This window comes from Sander vitreus, chromosome 3, assembly GCF_031162955.1.
Source record: "Sander vitreus isolate 19-12246 chromosome 3, sanVit1, whole genome shotgun sequence".
NCBI lineage: Eukaryota > Metazoa > Chordata > Actinopteri > Perciformes > Percidae > Sander > Sander vitreus.
In genome coordinates this window covers 2,640,218-2,658,690 of record NC_135857.1, presented here as the reverse complement: position 1 = coordinate 2,658,690, position 18,473 = coordinate 2,640,218, and the positions used below count along the sequence as shown (strand labels likewise).

The following is an 18,473-nucleotide window of genomic DNA, read 5'->3' as shown; positions in this document are numbered from 1 at the left end:
CACACACACACACACACAGTGTGTGGATGGGTTTAGGTAGGGTCCCAATTTAAGCTGACAGATACCAGATAGTAGATACTCGAGGAAATGACAGCACTGATTCAGGATGGTTCTGAGGTTAGCTGAATGTGACACTGTCGCAACAAAACTATTACACATGAGTGAAGGCCAGCAAAGTTCATTCATTTCTTGATGACATACAGCACATAAGCCTAGTCTGTTAGGATCTTAAAATATCTTACCTAACTAGAAATATATATGTAAATTTGTGAGATAAACTTTGTCACGGTTGAGACACACCTACCATATAACACGGTTTGAGGGATGTTAATTACCATATAAAATAAGCAATTGGCATCCTGCCCCATATGTCCCACTTTTTCAGTGAGGAAGATGGAAATGAGGTGGGCTAGATTTGATTGTGACATGCTTTCCGTCTGTGCTCACAATGTGTGGCTTTGCCAGTAACAGGCTAATATTCAGCACAGCTCACCCCCACCAGAACTAATGAAAGTAGACAAAATGTCTCTGCTGCCATCTTTGTCTAGCATCCGCTCAGGGTGAGCCTCCCTCTTTCCCTGCTTTCCTTTTCACCTCCCCACTTTCCCCTCGCTCTTGAAGGGAGGGTGACAGCGGCATAAAATGGTGGCGAGCAAATGTGCCTTCCATGTGGCAGCAGTGGTGGGGGTGACAGGCCAGGCTGAGGCCAGCGCTATCAGCACTGTGTGGCTGTTGCTTTGAACAAACTGGATGGTCGCCATGGAGGATCAGGGCCGAGCTGATGAGACACCAGCGGTTACAAACAAAAGCAGCTCAATATCAAATCAAGAAACAGCCAGGGTGGCCACCCATCCGCTAAGGATGGGTGATAAATGTAAACTTACTGCAGTTGTCAAAGGTGGCTTGTTAATAACCGACTGTTATTCCTTGTAGGCAGTTTTAATGCGCAGAATTACATTCAGAAACAATTTCTAGGTAACAATAACTTAACCCAGATGCTATTATATTGTATGTAAATATCAGATATACAACTCTGAGAGAGTATAGGGATAGAGGATGGCATATGTTGTACAAATTGTAAAATCTTCTGAGAGAAACTTGTCATTTTGGGTTATATATAGATAAGTTCACTTGAAATATAAGATATAAAATGCATAAATATCACTTAAAGGATATCCATCCATGCATAAAACTACTGAATAAGGCAAACTGGCTTCATCCATGCAATTTGGGGTTGAGTCTTTCAGGGGGGCTGTTAGTTAACCTTGAGCTCAGAGGATGATGAAGCAAGGGCATAAATCACAGAGTGAAACAAGGCAGACTCCTCCGATTCATTAATGGAAATGATCTGTCAATATGCTGGAGTCAATTCACACGTGTCAGCTGGGCTCAGCACACAATGGGCCAGCCAACTTATGAACTCCCAGCACCACTCCATCGAGTCCATAAAACAACTGGCATCGCCGCTGGGGAGCACCCCGAGACACCACCCTCTTGCACAGACCACCAGATGACACAGATGGGGCGAAACCAAACAAAGACGAGACTCCCTTTGTACAAAGAGGGACCCCTTTCAAAAGCCATTCATGCAACAAATTGGGGAAATCTGGCCATGCAACACTCTGGGTTTGCTCTTTTATTAGCGTGAGCCTTACGTCACAGTAACTGAAATCAGATTTATGGCTCTTTTCTACAAAGGAGGTTAAAATCAAGCCTACTTTTAAGACACAAACACTTTTTTTAAAGCCCTGTTAACCAACAACAGTTTAGCCAGTTAACAAACCACCATTTTGCAAATGTGCCAGAGTGTAACAAACCATTTCTCTTTTTACAAAACTTTGCCACCTTTGGAGAATAATGACCAAAACATCAACTAAGAAAAGCTAATGAAGAAAACTGCTGTACACAAAAGGACGATGTTGATCCATGCTTACATGTCCTCTACACTCGAGTTGATGGATTGTTTGGCTAAATATAGAGCTAACTTTTCCAACATGACACATTTGTTATTATTAAATCTACTTGACAAGCTTGCAGGCAAATGTTATTATAGTTTCTATTTTTTGTGTTCACTGTATCGGTTAAAGCAGCAGATAGTAATGATTCTTAGTAGTCACAGAGATTAATGACTATTAAAATCAGTCCCAGGTACTGTAGGGGACTCCTCCATTTTATGGTAGCAACATGAAGCTTTAGTTCTTTCGCAGGCAGCCCATCAGTTAGGGAGGTGTGGTTCCATGTAGGTCATTAAATATGTGCGCACAGGCTCTCTCTTATTAGGCCCTCTGCATTTTTCTTTTTTCTTGTTCTTTCTCAGCTGCACACCCTCACTGATCTGCATAGAGAGACATTTGTCATCATTAGCCTGGCCCTGACAGTTGGCACCCGGCACCTCAGATCTGTAGGACTGGCAATTATGAACCCTTCATCCCTTATTTAAGCAACATTGCCTAATTTCATCACAGGGCTCACCGGCAGCACTTGATTACCAACAGCCCCAAACCTAGAATATGCCACCAGTTCTTCCATTCCTTTTGTGCTTTGATGTTCTGAGATCACATGATAAGAGGGAGAGAACTGAGTTCAGTTCATCGGAGATTTGAAATTACTTATAAGACACAGGGGCTGCAAAGAGGACTGTGGACGAGCATCACAGGGTCAGTGGGCAGATGATTACAGCGCCCACCTTTAGATGGTAGACATCTCGCAGACATTAAGATTAATCACACTGCTGCTGCTGAATGGTTGCCTTTTTACGACTGACAATGATGAAAGTCAGGCATGTAGTTTTCTTTGATAAATAAAAGAAAATGAACAGGGAACTGTATTTTACAAATCAATTCTTTGAGAACAATCTCGGCCCTACCAATTTGCAAAAAACATGATGAATAAAGATAATAAACCAATAAAGCCACAGTCCTGCTCCAGTCTCTAACACACCCCATGTTCAGCATTGTCATGTACAACAGAATACAACGCTAGACCGTGTGCTTATAAAACCAGTGGAAAGCACTGCACCAGCACTTTCTCTGCACTCAACTGCCAACTGCATAACCTGTGCAGGAATAATAATAAAAAAGGGCACTGAACACAATGTAAGCCTGTATTTTCCTTTTGTGAAGCAAACCAGGCATTTTCTGGATCGTTATTTTGGCAAACAAAACTGAATTGTATTCATGCTAAATTCATGCAAATACATGCATGTAATTTATCACGAAGGCTGACAAGCGTACCATATTGCAGGGGGGGGGGGGGGGGGGAAGGGCCAAATGAAGCTGAGACAATCAATTAAGTTTTATAATTCACACTTTTCTCCATCTCTCGGTTTTCTCAAAATTTCCTTCATGCTGATAAGTTTGGTGTTTTCTGTGTGTGTGTGTGTGTGTGTGTGTGTGTGTGTGTGTGTGTTATAAATATGGTTCATAGTGAACAGAGCCTGTTGAGTTGATCACTAGAGGCTCTCTGAGAGCCTCTGGCTATATGGTCCAGCTTCCTGACTTCACCGAAGGAGAATAAAACAAATGAAGGGACACAATCCAAAGGGGGTCCTCAGTGAGGCTCCGGGCCCAAAAATTAACTGGCCTCCTACAGAGACACCATATTGCTTGGAATAATAATCTTCCGTTATTAAAAATCCCAATGACAATTTCATTTTGTGACAAATAAAATTATAGGAAATGTGTCAAAGTGAGTGGGTCTCCCATGAGATTAAAGTATATTATTTCTCACAGTTTGACAGCTAGTGTCGATGTCACTTCTCTGAAGTGTCACTGCTTTTAATCTGATTTATATAGAAATATGTCATCCTATTAAGTCCACTTTGACTAATCTGCATATTAGTAGGCAGCTAGCTGGTAAACTCCCTTTTGTATGGGACATGGCTTGAGAGTCTCTTTTTCAAAACTATATGACCCCACAAATGTAATGAAAAAGCATATGGCAGACCTCATTTGTTCTCGTGTAATAGGATTATTAAAAAAAAATAAAACGTCATCCATAATTATGATATGATACCAGTCAGAGGATTGCTGGTCATAAAGGTCTTGATCCAGCTTAAGATCAGCTAAATGCTATACTTATATAACCGCCATTGACTATTTAGTTTATAGTCATTAGATAATACAGGAAATTGAAACTTAGCATGCATAAATGTTATTGTAAAACATTTTGTTTCGAATATGTAAAGTTAAAGCCAGAGCCAAACAGGATTGTGTTGGTCAAAATAGCCAATAAACATTCATGTTTGTAGAGAATAGGTTTTTCATCCCCCCCCCGAGCAAAATATTATTATTTTTCATGAAATGCTTACATACTGTTTTGTACATACAATAAAAATAATTTCACTCCGATTATTTGTATATGAACACATACGGGTTAGTTAAATCTATATTACTAATTCATGTGTATAAATACTGCATAAAGACTGGAGGATGAACCATAAAATAAAGCAACATACATTTAATGACTTTGGCTACAATCAGTAGAATATCATTTCAAGTCACTCAAAGCACGAGTGGTGTCATCAAAGGGCAATTTCAGCCATCAGACAAGCACCATTGACCTTATGCCCGGCCATGTTAACAGGACGATCAGTCTTGCTAGAAGAAAGGAAAAAGAAAAATGGAGGAGAAAAAATGAATAAGTGTAGAGGCATGCTCTGGAAACAAAGAGGCCTTCAAAACAGGGTCACATGCTCGTGCAAAATTAGCGGAAGTAGAAAGCATTGTATTGATGTACACAATCGTGCATGCATTTTGCTGGGTCAGAAATAGGCCTGTACTGGAATCACAGCCCCATATATCACACTGGAGGGCCTCTAGTAGCCTAGCGTGATAGCCAATGAAGCAACAAAGCTTGCAATGTTGTAATGGTAAAGATATGGATAAGAAGATTTGATTGTTAGGCTAGACCTGACAACTGCTCGAGTCTTGGGACTGCAGAGCAGGTTGAGTTACAGTGAGATCTGTGCAGCCACATGCTTTAGATTAAGAGGTGATAATCTCAATGAAATCCCCCCCCCCCCTCTTCTATCACGCATATGGATGGCCAAAGGCCGGAGCACAAACTCAAGAGGTGCAACTGGATTCTGAGGTATCTGACTCAGAGCAAGATAGCCTGGAAAGTGAAACTAGTCTGGTTTCAATAAAAGCCAAGTACCTGCTGGGCCACAGACAGTGGGAGAGAGACTATCAAAGCCTGAGAGGGCAAGAGGCTTTTAGCTACCTCTCACCACATGAAAACCTTCCATAATGTCCTCCATATCCTCCAGAAATATGTCAATGAGAAGATATATTTTTGGATGGGAAATTTATTTAGACCTAAATGTGATAACCAGAATATAATCGTATTATTTATTCTCAGAATGAACCTTTATATATACACCTCTATCATGTCCCATAATTAGAGTAACAAAAAAAAAAAGATGCTACTCCATATCTGTAATTTCTGCCTGGTAACAATGTGGAATTATCACTGGCAGTGTGTCCGTGACAGGATGTGATGATAATGGGAGTCACCTATCTATCAGGGTCCTTCCCGCACACTCCGCCTCCCGCTCAGCCGCATCCATGTAGTGAGTCAGAACTGACGAGCGCCGGTTTGCCCTCATAATGTCTGGTCGTATGCAGTTCTGACTAGAGCAGAGATGAGTGTAAATGCCTTTGTGTTCTTTATCTGATCCGTGCAGCATTATCTTTTTGAAGTCCTCTTCAAAGCATGCACTGTACCTTGTGAGACGGAGTGCCAGTGCAATGATGAGAGCCAGAGAGGGTTTAGTGTAGATGCAAGATGTCTTTATTGTGAAGCACTGTCTGTATCAGACCTCGCTGTACCTAACAACGACACACTGGGACTTTACATAAAACGGTCAGCCATGCCAATCTTAATTGTTAGAATTATTAGCAATTAATGCTTTTTATGTAGCTTTTTTTTTCAAATACAAACAAGCTTTCTCATGCTATTGTTGTTTTGTTGCTGCTATCTTTATCTTGTTCAAGAAAAAAAAAAAATGATAAGAAACAGCTTGTAGAATTCTATATTATTTATTCAAATTTAATAATGAATTTGGATTGCTGATTGTTGACATTTATGAAAACAAAAACATGAATTCAATAATACAAGCATTTTCAATATAATCTAACAATTAGAAAACAATTCACTTTTCTTTTCTTTTTTTACACATTCTTTTTTCTTTTAGGAGATGAACCCACATCAAACATTGCAATATATAGTTTAGTATATAGGTCAGTGTGCATTTCATTTTTGAGCAACGTAAGAAAGAAAAGTACATTAGGATTACAACTTCTATTTTTTTATTCTTACATTATGCATTAATTCAATGACTGTAAAATACTGGGTGTGGAATTATTGCACAACACATTACAGGAGTTGCCGCGCAGGAAAAGAGCAAAACTATCTGCATGGTAACACAAGGTCCTGATGTGAACTCCAGGTATAAACTCTCTTATGCATCACATCCACGATAATGAATGTGTCAAATATAATCAAAATGCTAAATATAAATAGCGCGGTCACTTTTTCATCTTTCAGAAATAAGCGCGCTACCTCACCAGGCTGTCCACCGAATTGAACTAATCCTGAGAGCTCTAATTAATAAACTGCCTCATGATTTTATTAATATATGGCTTCAAAAAGCACAAATAGGCCATCCTAATTTATAAATTACAATTATATCTTTTTTTTTTTTTTTAAACTCCCTAAATTACTCAATTCTAATGTAAATTAATCTGATGCGCCGTATGAAGAAATTAGATCCGGTCCACTGGAGAAAAAGACAATATTTAAATACGGCAAATTTCAGAGTTTTATTATCCGAAAACATAAATACTTTAACAACTCTAAATCCACCTACTGTTTCATTTATGATTGAATATAGCGGACTACAAAAGCAGCAGATAGATTCCAAGAAAAAGCAAAGTAACGCAGTGAAATTGCTCTTTTTTTCCTTCTCTTCAAATGCGTAGGTGTACTTCCGCTCCTCGATATACTACTACTACCTGTACTTTCTACTTGTATATAACACCCGGGGATGAATTTGTTTTCGATAAACTGGGAAGCGGTGACGCATCGGACAGCGATTGGACATCTTGGATCCAACTCCTCCCTTATAATAAAGAGTGTGTGTGTCTCCTGTTGTAAAACACAGCAACACCGGGCGCCTGCGTCAGGAGGGCACACTCCACTCTGCGCAATTACGCAGACTCCTAAACTGGCACAGTGGTCAGAGAAAAACCAAAAGGCTGTTTTTCTTCGAACATCACAAGGTTGAAATGGACTTTTAAGCAGCAGGCCATTCTGATCATTTCGAGGACTTGCTCCGTGCACTTCAATGCAGTTTACGCTACAACAGCAGTGAATGTTATGATTATAACGCATATGTGCACCGAGCGCCGCTTTGAATAGGTGTCTTATAAATAGACTTTTTTTTTTTTCTTTTTAAATAGCTTTCTTTCTTCTCTAAAATTGGCTCCCGTACAAACAGCCGCGTTGGATCCCTCGGCTTACTGCGAGACTCCGGTGTACAACCCGGATCTCTGCCCTAATATGATAGCCGCCCAGGCAAAGTTGGTGTACCACCTCAACAAATACTACAACGAGAAATGTCAGTCTCGAAAGGCAGCCATCTCCAAGACCATCCGGGAGGTGTGCAAGGTGGTGTCGGATGTCCTGAAGGAGGTCGAGGTGCAGGAGCCCCGCTTCATCAGCTCTCTCAGCGAGATGGATAACCGTTTCGAGGGACTGGAGGTCATCTCGCCCACCGAGTTCGAGGTCGTGCTCTATCTCAACCAGATGGGAGTGTTCAACTTTGTGGACGACGGATCTCTCCCGGGCTGCGCCGTGCTCAAGCTCAGCGACGGCCGCAAGAGAAGCATGTCTCTCTGGGTTGAATTCATCACAGCCTCCGGGTACCTCTCGGCGCGCAAGATCCGCTCAAGATTCCAGACCCTGGTGGCGCAGGCAGTGGATAAATGCAGCTACAGAGATGTTGTCAAAATGGTCGCTGACACGAGTGAGGTGAAGCTGCGCATTAGAGACAGATATGTGGTGCAAATCACGCCGGCTTTCAAATGCACTGGGATCTGGCCACGAAGCGCCGCGCACTGGCCTCTCCCTCACATCCCATGGCCGGGACCTAACCGAGTGGCAGAAGTCAAAGCGGAAGGTTTCAATCTTTTATCCAAAGAGTGCTACTCCTTGAACGGCAAGCAGAGCTCCGCGGAGAGCGACGCCTGGGTCTTGCAGTTCGCCGAGGCCGAGAACCGTCTCATCCTGGGCGGATGCAGGAAGAAATGCTTGTCGGTCCTCAAAGCGTTGCGCGACCGTCACCTGGAACTGCCCGGACAACCCCTCAACAACTACCACATGAAAACTTTGGTTTCCTACGAGTGTGAGAAGCATCCCAGGGAGTCGGACTGGGATGAGAACTGCCTCGGCGACCGCCTGAACGGGATACTATTGCAGCTGATTTCATGTTTGCAGTGCAGAAGGTGCCCGCATTATTTCCTGCCTAATTTAGACCTGTTTCAAGGAAAACCTCACTCTGCTCTAGAAAATGCAGCCAAACAGACTTGGCGACTGGCAAGAGAAATACTGACCAACCCCAAAAGCTTGGAGAAACTCTGAGGTAAAAATAAATAAATATGTTAGTTCACCTCGTCTTAGATGGCATAGAGGCCTAAGGAGCTCATAAACGGACAGGAAAAAGATTGCCAATCAATTTGCAAAGTCTGGTGAAATGTGACTGTCCTCTTCTGTTGAAAATATTTCAGCCGAGCCTGTTTCAACAGTTTAGTTTGCCATTATCCCCGTGCACCTTTCGGCGGTGTTAATGTTTAGGAGACAGTTGAAATGATTGGCTCCCATTAATCCAGGAGGCTTCCTCTCCGTGCCACACGGTTGCCTAAATCCTACATTTCCTTAAATGCTTTAAAATAAAGCCCCCGTGACAAACTTTGGAGAACAAACTAAAACACATCTGTACATTTTATACTGTAAATACATTCATAGATTGTGATTCGAGTGGTCTGGAATTGTGAATGTTGTTCTGTGACACGTAAATAGGATCCACCTGTTTAAATCTACTTCTGAACTTTTTCTTTATAGAAACGTTATTAATTTATACTTGCATCGGTGGTAGTTCATCTGTTTCAGTGGACATTGTCTAATTTTTTGAAAGTTTACATTTTGATAGGCGTATACGACGTTTGCTACATTGAAAACATTCCATCAATTTACTTGAATTATTATTTAAAGTACTCAAACATGTTTTGGTTGTTGTTTATCTCTACCATGCTTTAGGCCGACATGATTAAAAAAAAAATGAAAATGATAACATATATATAGTATATATATATATATATTACAGTTTAATTGAAAAAAATGCACTTGAAATACACTGGATTATAACATCTGTGATCTGATTTTTTTATTTCTGTCTTTGATCTAATTTAAAGAGCTAATAAAACGAGCTGTTTTATATTTGTGTCCCATTATGGTTTTCTTAAATGTGTTTTTGACAGTAGGCCTAATGATAATAATAATAATAATAATAATAAATATAATAATAATAATAATATGGCATCTTTAGTTCCGGGGTCTCTGGATATTGTAGGTGTTTTATTAAGTATGACACCTTAAATAAGAAAATATGGAAATAGGAAGGAATAATTACCATACACAACATACATTTTAAACATTCTGCAACCCGGCCGACCAGTTTGCTCTCTCTTTTTATTTTTTCTTAACTCACGACCCAAAACATTCGCGTGTAATCATGTTTTCATATAGTAGGTTGCGGGCGAAACTTTGATAAACTGTCAACACAGTTTGCTGGTTGAACATGCATAAGGAGTAGGCCTCAATGCTCATCACATATAGGCTATGTGTCCAAATAAAATGCATACATGATGCTGCTAATTGAATCACACAACATAGAAACCAACCGGGATTTACAACCAAATTCTGGGCACAAAACCTCATTAAATAATAAAAAAAAAGCAAGACAGAGCCACAGCGCACCTCATAATTACAAACCCGCGCTTTTACGTTATACACCAACAATTGTGTAGGCCTATTAAAAAAAAACATTGTAAATGTTTAGTACCTGTCGGCCAGTTAGAGTGAAAAATAAAACCAACTAAGTGTGAGACATGTCGGAAGGCGCTTTAAACCGGGGCTGCTTGCAGGTTCCTTACCTTTGGCTCGACCCTTCTGAAGGCTGGGTCATCCTCGTCCACCTCGAAGTAGATCTCAGTGGTGGTGATGGACAGAGTCCCCCGGGCCACCAGCACGGGGGCCAACAGCTGGGCCGGGCTGCTCAGGACCACTGGGCCTGCAGAGATCAATCAGTAACACGCTAAAAAACCAAACATATATTTATGTTACATAAAGCGAGGCTGAGGTTCATTCTGTAAATCTGATCAACGCGATTCCATGGGACACCATCACATACCAGCGGCCTGTTTGCATCACACATCCGTATACACCATGCCATTAGAAACATTGGGGAATTATCAAACGCAAGATTATAGTTCAGTCAAATATTACGCATTATGACACCTCCGTGAAAGTCTTAATTTCTATTTTAGCCTTTATTATTCATCGTGACAAAGGACGTTTGGACGCCTTTTTGTATTTGCATTGCACATGTCCACTTATGCGCATAATACAGTGGATTTATATTTTATTGGCCTGTAAATATAGTAGGCTATAATCTGTGTTTGTTAAACAGTAATGCACTAATAACAAAAAAAGGCTTTGTGATCGGATCAGATCTAAACGCAAACAACCACCACTATTAATAATAATAATAATAATAATAAAAAGGTTTTAATAAAATAAAATGAAACAATTCCTTATTTCCCTCACATGGTCTAACATCATAACCGTATTTGCAGTGCAGGTCTGACATATGAATTGACATGGCTGATATCCAGGGCTGCTTTAAAAGGAGCAGCCTATAATTGGATTCAGGGGAAAAAGCTGCTCTTTTATTCTCCAATACTCATATAAAGATGAAGACATGTAGGAAAACTAGTTCCCAAGTCCAAATAATTATCCAGAATTGTTCAGGTGGGTCTGTGACTCTGCCAGCTGATAGTGATCATATCTTTATTCCAGTCTGCCCCCCCTCCGCTTCATCCTCCATGTTCTCAGATCAGTGTCGCTGTAGAGCACAGTTACAGTGGTTTGTCTGCTCCCAAACGAAAGCTCTCGAAATCGGGATATTTATCGATCCCTTAAACTCCAAAGAGCCACTTTAATGTCTCATCAATCTTAATCTTGCGTTCCTCAGCCAATTATATGGCCGATAGTGTTACAGAATACAAGTGGATTTCGGTCTCAACTCCCAGAGCGCCCCTTCATCGCTCTTGCAGGCTGCCCAGTCAACCCGCCCTCTCCGGAGCTGCTGCTGCTGCTGCTGCTGCTTCTCCTCAGCGTTGCTCGGGTCCGTTTACGGTGCTCCTATCTGCTGATGCTACCAGCGCTGGCGCTACACGCTGCTTACAAGCTGCACATCAAGAGCAAATACTTGCACTAACCCGTTTTACTGCATTTCAGATACCGTTTAGTGTAGTCTATTTATCAAAGAAGAGAAAATGAAAACGTTAACATTTTCAATTGCAAGCCATTAACAAGTAAAATCATTATTAATAGGCAACTATTATTATTATTATTTCTCCCTACTGAGGAGATTGTCTTTATGTTCACTCCAGGCCCTAAATTACAAAGCCTATTCACCTCTTCCTAAAAATAACACATTTAGGGCTGGCCCTGAAAGAGCTACACAGAGAGAAAGAGCCTGCAGCATTAAGCCACAGCATCCATTGCTCATGGGGAGGAAGAGGATTAGGCAGTAATCCCCTCAGGGATCCTTCCATAATTAGGCTATAGGCATTCAAATGTTTACACGAGAATAATGAAATTAAGGGCAAGTTACACAGGATGAGTGTTGTATATAGGACAAAGCTTGGAATACCGCGCTCTTGGGTCTTTCTTTTAATGAAAATGCAAATATTTGTCAAATGACAGGCCAATTTAATGAAGTGATGAAAAGGTGTGGTGGGAGTTTGGGAGAACTGCTGAGAAGATGGGTATATTATTACCCACAGTCCACCCGCTGGACTGCAGTTTATATTTCTGCATAATGAGAGAAGTGGGTTACTTAAACATCTGAGCACTATCACTCACCTGCAAGCATGTGCATGTTGACATATAGCAGATACACACACATACACACACACACACATATATATATACGTGCATAGCTGCAGCCATTATGTATGCTGAGTATCACAGTGCCTTGTTGTTCATTTGGGTCACTGAAGCAATTTCTTCCCACTGATTTCAAAGCATTTATCTTTCAACATAACATATAACATTGATATGTAAAAGCCTGGAGAAATTCTGCTCTACGGACTACTTATTATGGCTGCAGCATACAGTGATTTTATATTATTTTCTAGTTTATTATTTAATATAAGTAATACACATTTCCAGGGTTTGTACTTTCTTTTTGACGTCACCCATGTTCTGTTTGAATTAAGAAAGAACTTGTAGATATTTAAATTACAGGGTTCCCACTCATTTTCATGGCCAACATTTTTTAAATATTTCCATGACTTCCTCAATGATCGACAGCCATGAAATATAAAATGTTAATCTGAAATGCTTACAAAACATTGTCACACATCGACGCATATTCAAGGCTCAATGGTGTTGTTTGCCCCCAACGGCTCCTTCCAGGCAGCGCTGCGACCGCTGCCTCCAAGGCACCTAACCCTAACCATAACCATAACCATAACCTTAACCATAACCAGTGCCTAATCCTAGAGCCGTTGGGGGCAAACAACACCGATAAACATATTCAAGATACGTTACGTACAACAGCTACTGGAAATATGGTTATCCACTGAAGATTACTGTAACAGTTAATTTCAATAAACAACAACATCATATGACTTTCCCAAAACTTTCAAGGATTTTACTAATTCCATGACTTTTACATGCCTGGAAATTTTCGATTTTGAAATTCCAGGTTTTGCAAACAAGAAACTTGGGGGGGAAAGAGGCCGCAACACCCTTCCTCACATTTGTTTCTGAGATTACACATTCAGAAATGTGTGAGATTTTTACCCTTTTCTAAACATGTCACCACTTAAGGAATCGGTATTGTGAATGGGGACTAAAATGGATACGGAAAGGCTAAATTAAGGCAGAGCAAAATGGTTGTGGCTGCTAAACCACACTAACATGATTCTGGTATGCCAGCAGAACAGTCAAATCTACAGACTCGCTTGACTTGACGTGCTTGACATGAGAAATGCCTTGTGAGGCTCACACTCCTCTCTTCTTTCCTCTCACATGCTCATCTTATTTTTTATTTTACCTGATTTTGGATACAATATGTCCATACAGAAAGGCTCATGTAATGCCAGTGCAAGCACTGACAGCATTCCCAATGTTTGTGGGGGAGAAAAACTAATCATAGGTTCAGTAACCACGACTGCCTTGGCCCTTGTGTGCAGGCGCCGCCTCTTTGGCAGCAGCAGCAGCAGCAGCAGCAGCAGCAGGCACTGACCCAAAGGCTGGCAGGAGGAGCACTGTTGTTGACAAGGATCTAGTCCCAGATCTCTCATTAAGGCTGTTCATGCCTGAGATTAGATACAGGCCAAACACAGACAGAGCATCCTGGTAGAAACATTACCCAAACGTTACAGTCGAAGGGAGCTCCCCTACTGGTAAAAAACATGAACTCAATTTTGATTCATGCACACACAAATAATATTCTTAAATCCCAGCACTTATTCCTCAAAGCGTCCACATTCAAGTTTGGTTCATCATTTCAAACGAGCTCACACATCATAAATGTATCGCAAATATTCAACGTTTCTGTTTTGTACAAGGTCCCTATTGGTTCTCTCAGGAGAATACACTCTGCTTGTGTTTTAGCCGTAGCCTTGCTCTTTTGATTGGGCGGTACAGGGTTCATCTGACAGACATGGAGTGTTTGGCTGCCTGCTGGCCCTGGGACAAAGAGGAGGGGTTAGCCTCCTCCTCCTCAGAAATTCATCTGTTGGATCTTAGAGAGGGGATTTCACTGCTCAGCAGTGCCCTGGTTCAGCCTGAGCCTCATATACTAAGCCGTGATAACTAGGTAATGTACACAGGGCTGTGTGTCTGGGAATCTAGAGGCTCAGGGCACGTTTTTTCTATCACATTTTGTACCTGGAATGAATCAATTACATACATGCATCCCTATTTGTTACAGTTAACATGTGTTTCAATGGCAGCACTGTTCCTACTGGTTTAATAAAGACATTTTGTTCAAATAAAAAATGCCACTTGGAGGGATAATGCAATCAAATCTGTGACACTTCAGTTCAAACACACTTTAAAGCACCACATTGCTTTGCACACTGTGAATAATTTAACTTGCGGAACCTAGTAACAAAATCCATAACATAAGAATATTATTGCAATTCCAATTACTAAAACGAGAACACTGTCCAATTGTCCTGTTCATTTTATTATTTTGTATTTTAGGACAATCCAGCTAGTGATAGTAAATTCACTGAAAATAGGGAAATCTCAACATTAGCCATCATTAACCAACACAACATGTCAGCCTAAGAGCTAAGCATGTATATACAGCGTTGGATCAGTGAATGTTTATTTACGTCATCTGAAGTAGCCAATAATCCAAAAATAAAACCACATCCAGTGACAACTGTCAACAATGGCCCAGACCTCGCACCATTAGAGGAGAAACCGTCACTTCTTCACTGCTTTATTACCCTCGTCACTGGAATATGGGAGATGGTTTTGGAATTGGTATTGGCTGCCGGGGATGAGTATTGCTTTATATTCTACTAAAACACCTGTATCGTTTGGGCATCAAACCAGTACCAGACTCTGCTTATTTAAACCACAAATTATTTGCATGGGGTGTCAAGGGAAGATACGGCTTTGTGGACGAGTACATAGTGCAGCGTTTTTGATCTACCCTCAAAGCTCAAGTGAACTCTGGATATCTTACCTTTTAAAGCCATGGCGTGTTACTTGGAAAGCAGCTGAAGGTTGGCTTGATAGTTTGGCTCACACACACAGTGTGTTAAATGACAGGCTCTTTGGGCAACCATGGCCTTGGCAGTAGGCTGCACTATTGATTGAATTGTGTCAGACAAATATTCTGCTCATTTTCAGGTTCATAATTGTATTTAGAAGTTGTATCAGAATAGGTTTACATGGTTTAATTTTCAAAAAACACTATTTTTGTTGTACTGCACATTGCTGCAGCTCCTCTTTTCACCCTGTGTGTTGAGCTCTCTGTTTTAGCTACAGAGTGAGGCATCTCACTTCTGTTCCATCTTTGTTGGGAGTCGCACATGCTCAGTACCTAGGTAAGGACTACTAGCCAGTCAGAAGCAGAGAATGAGGGCGGGCCCTGACAGTACCTAGGTAAGGACTACTAGCCAGTCAGAAGCAGAGTATGAGGGCGTGCCCTGACAGTACCTAGGTAAGGACTACTAGCCAGTCAGAAGCAGAGTATGAGGGCGTGTCCTGACAGTAGCTAGGTAAGGACTACTAGCCAGTCAGAAGCAGAGTATGAGGGCGTGTCCTGACAGTACCTAGGTAAGGACTACTAGCCAGTCAGAAGCAGAGTATGAGGGCGTGCCCTGACAGTACCTAGGTAAGGACTACTAGCCAGTCAGAAGCAGAGAATGACCACGTTTGTCTCTGAAGTAAAGGCTGGACTACAATAGAGCTGTTTGGAGCAGTTTGTGAACAGTGTTTAGTGTTGGAGATGGTAAGTCCCTTTGGGGTGGACTTTGGGCTTTTTCACTTTGTAAACCTATAACGTGCACAAAAAAGATATATAAGACAATAAAGGGAAAGGGGAAAAAGACAAAAAGCATAATATGAGCACTTTAAAGCTGGATACATAACAACTAATAATAATCACATTGGTAAAGTCAATCAAAGATTAATAAAGACTTAATATTGTATTTGTATATCCTCAGCTGGTAAGGGACAATTCATCTCGTCATGATTGTTCACTGACTGCAGGATAATGAAGTTGTTGTCTGCTCACATCAACATGGAAAATACACATTATATGCTGTTTTATAGGTCCTTTGAGGTTCAGTTCAAATAAAACACATTTTGTCCATGAGATTTGAGAGTTTTAGTAATTTCAGATTGTATTGGGATTATATTTACTGAAAAATACATTTGTACAGTTTGAAGCACCAAAATAATTTCTAACTACAGCAAGAATCCATTCATGCCAAGCATTTGTTAATTGATTATGTTAAAAGATGTATGGAGATAAGTGTGTTTGATTATGTGTGTTATTATTATGCAGGGTTTTGATTCAGAGAAATTAAATATTGCTGATCTGATCTTATAAGATTTTCACTCAGTAGTTTAAAGTGTTTAGCAGTACCATCAAGAGGTTATGTAAGAAGAGTTGTTTCATCAGGTCTCTTAGCACAGATCACTTTGATTACAATAAGTGACACTTTACTCTGGCGTTATTAAAGTGTAGTGATCGATACACTAGTCACAGCACAGCAGAATTTCTATTGTATAATAATGCTCTGTAGTACCTAAAGTTACAATCTCCAAGATCTCCGTTTGTCTTTGGCGGTATCTATGGCAACAAGCCGCAAATGCCGGTGTGTTTTTGGATCGCACTTCAGGAGATGCAAACAGTGTTGCCTGTGTGACATTAGTCGGTTCACGGTACACTGTTTCACACACAAGTGTGTTGAAGAGCGAGTCTGATGCGTTAGCTCTGCCAACTACAGCTGAAGATCTTTGCCTGAACCTGACGGGACCCGGTCTTAATTTCTATCATTTTACACGGGCTCGGGCCGGGCTCGGGCTTGCGCTCTGGGTTGTGCGGTAAATGAGCGGTCAGGTGATACGTTTCGATTAGCACGCAAATGGATGCTGAGGAGGTGAAACGGAGACTGGCCTCTGGAGGACTTATTTTATTTCTTTGTTCCAACTTCCAAGTGGCCTATAGCCTCCGTTAGTCATGAATAAATGATGTTAAAACATTTATAAATGACTCATTCTTGACAAAAGGCGAAAGAGCTGTGTGCGTGCGCACATTTGAATGTCGGGCTGTAAACGGGTTGGGTTTTTAAAAAGCTGTCAATCAAAATGTACTTGTTGGGCTCAGGCCTTGTCGGGCCTAACTTTTAAGGCCCGATTACAGCTCTACTGCCAACCGTCTGTGGCGGACCAACCACTGCTGGGTGATAGAAAACGCGCCACTGACTGTGTGCCGCTTGTAATTTTTCCAGGGAATGTCGCCACAGACATCCAATTTGTAATACTGCAAATGTAAGGGCTTTCATCAGTGGGCCATAGGCTCCATGACCATCATGTTACCTCATTCGGCGATAGATAGTGACTTAGGACTCGGATTAGGATGGCACCAAGATCTTGGTTGCAGCTGTCGCAGTGGTGCTTCACTACACCCTGCTACGCTCTGCGGTGCCCTGCTGCGGCCAGCCATGCCCTGCAGTGCCCTGCTATGACATGAATTACTACGACTACCATTTTCTAGTCACTGTTCCATTATCTTTATTGTGACTATTATTGCCACTGTTCATCACACCCCCAACCAGCACCGTCAGACACCGCCTACCAAGAGCCTGGGTCTGTCCCAGGTTTCTCCCTAAAAGGGAGTTTTTCCTCACCACTGTCGCACTAAATGCTTGCTCTTGGGGGAATTACTGGAATTGTTGGGACTTTATAAATTATAGAGTGTGGTCTAGACCTACTCTGTAAGTGTCTCAAGATAACTCGTTATGATTTGATACTATAAATAAAATTGAATTGAAAATTGAATTGAACTAACAGACATTTATTTAAACAAAAATCTTCGAGATTGTTACTTTAGGTATAATATCAGTTTAATAGCATGAACTAAACACAATGACTCATTTAAATAGATTTTGAATGGTGTCACCCTTTGAGGGTACATTATCAGGCCAGATGACAGGTTAAATAAGGCCAGTGTAAAGTTAAGCATTAGCAGGCCGTGGTTCATATCAACTTTTATCATTGATTGCTTTATAAATCCTGAATATGACTTGTGACATATCTGGAATGATCATCTTTCCGGTGTTAGTTTAACTTTAGAAGACTTGCCTCTGGAGATAAACACTTGAGGAAGGAACCGTGCTGACCAGATCCAAAACAAAACAGAGAAGGACACTTATCAGACACAAACAATACGTCGCTGTCAAACCTAAGAAAAGTTGTCCAGATTAGAACACTCCACAACTTCATTGATGGTGAACTGCTGAAAGCAACCTGTAAACTCAAACCTCAAACAGATTAGATAAACAGATTTAGATTATTAGATAAATAGATTTAGATTATTAAATAATACCAATGCCAAAAATCTCAAAGTTTCCCTTTTCAGTTGTACT

The 18,473-nt window shown here is 41.0% G+C and overlaps 2 protein-coding genes across 2 annotated transcripts in view; one reads left to right on the top strand and one right to left on the bottom strand.

Annotated features, from left to right (window-relative positions):
• Positions 1–18,473, bottom strand: part of nbeab (neurobeachin b) — a 118,642-nt gene that overhangs the window by 60,766 nt on the left and 39,403 nt on the right. The window contains exon 10 of the mRNA XM_078245694.1: positions 10,215–10,351. Coding sequence (XP_078101820.1) covers positions 10,215–10,351 — 137 coding nt within the window. The remainder of the gene's footprint in view (positions 1–10,214; positions 10,352–18,473) is intronic.
• Positions 7,097–8,681, top strand: mab21l1 (mab-21-like 1). The gene has a single exon (XM_078245695.1). The coding sequence runs from the start codon at positions 7,564–7,566 to the stop codon at positions 8,641–8,643; it is 1,080 nt and encodes a 359-aa protein (XP_078101821.1). The 5' UTR covers positions 7,097–7,563; the 3' UTR covers positions 8,644–8,681.

What these genes read in the sequence shown, in the direction of transcription:
- mab21l1 (XM_078245695.1), top strand. Translation starts at nt 7,564, where the DNA reads ATGATAGCCGCCCAGGCAAAGTTGGTGTACCACCTCAACAAATACTAC.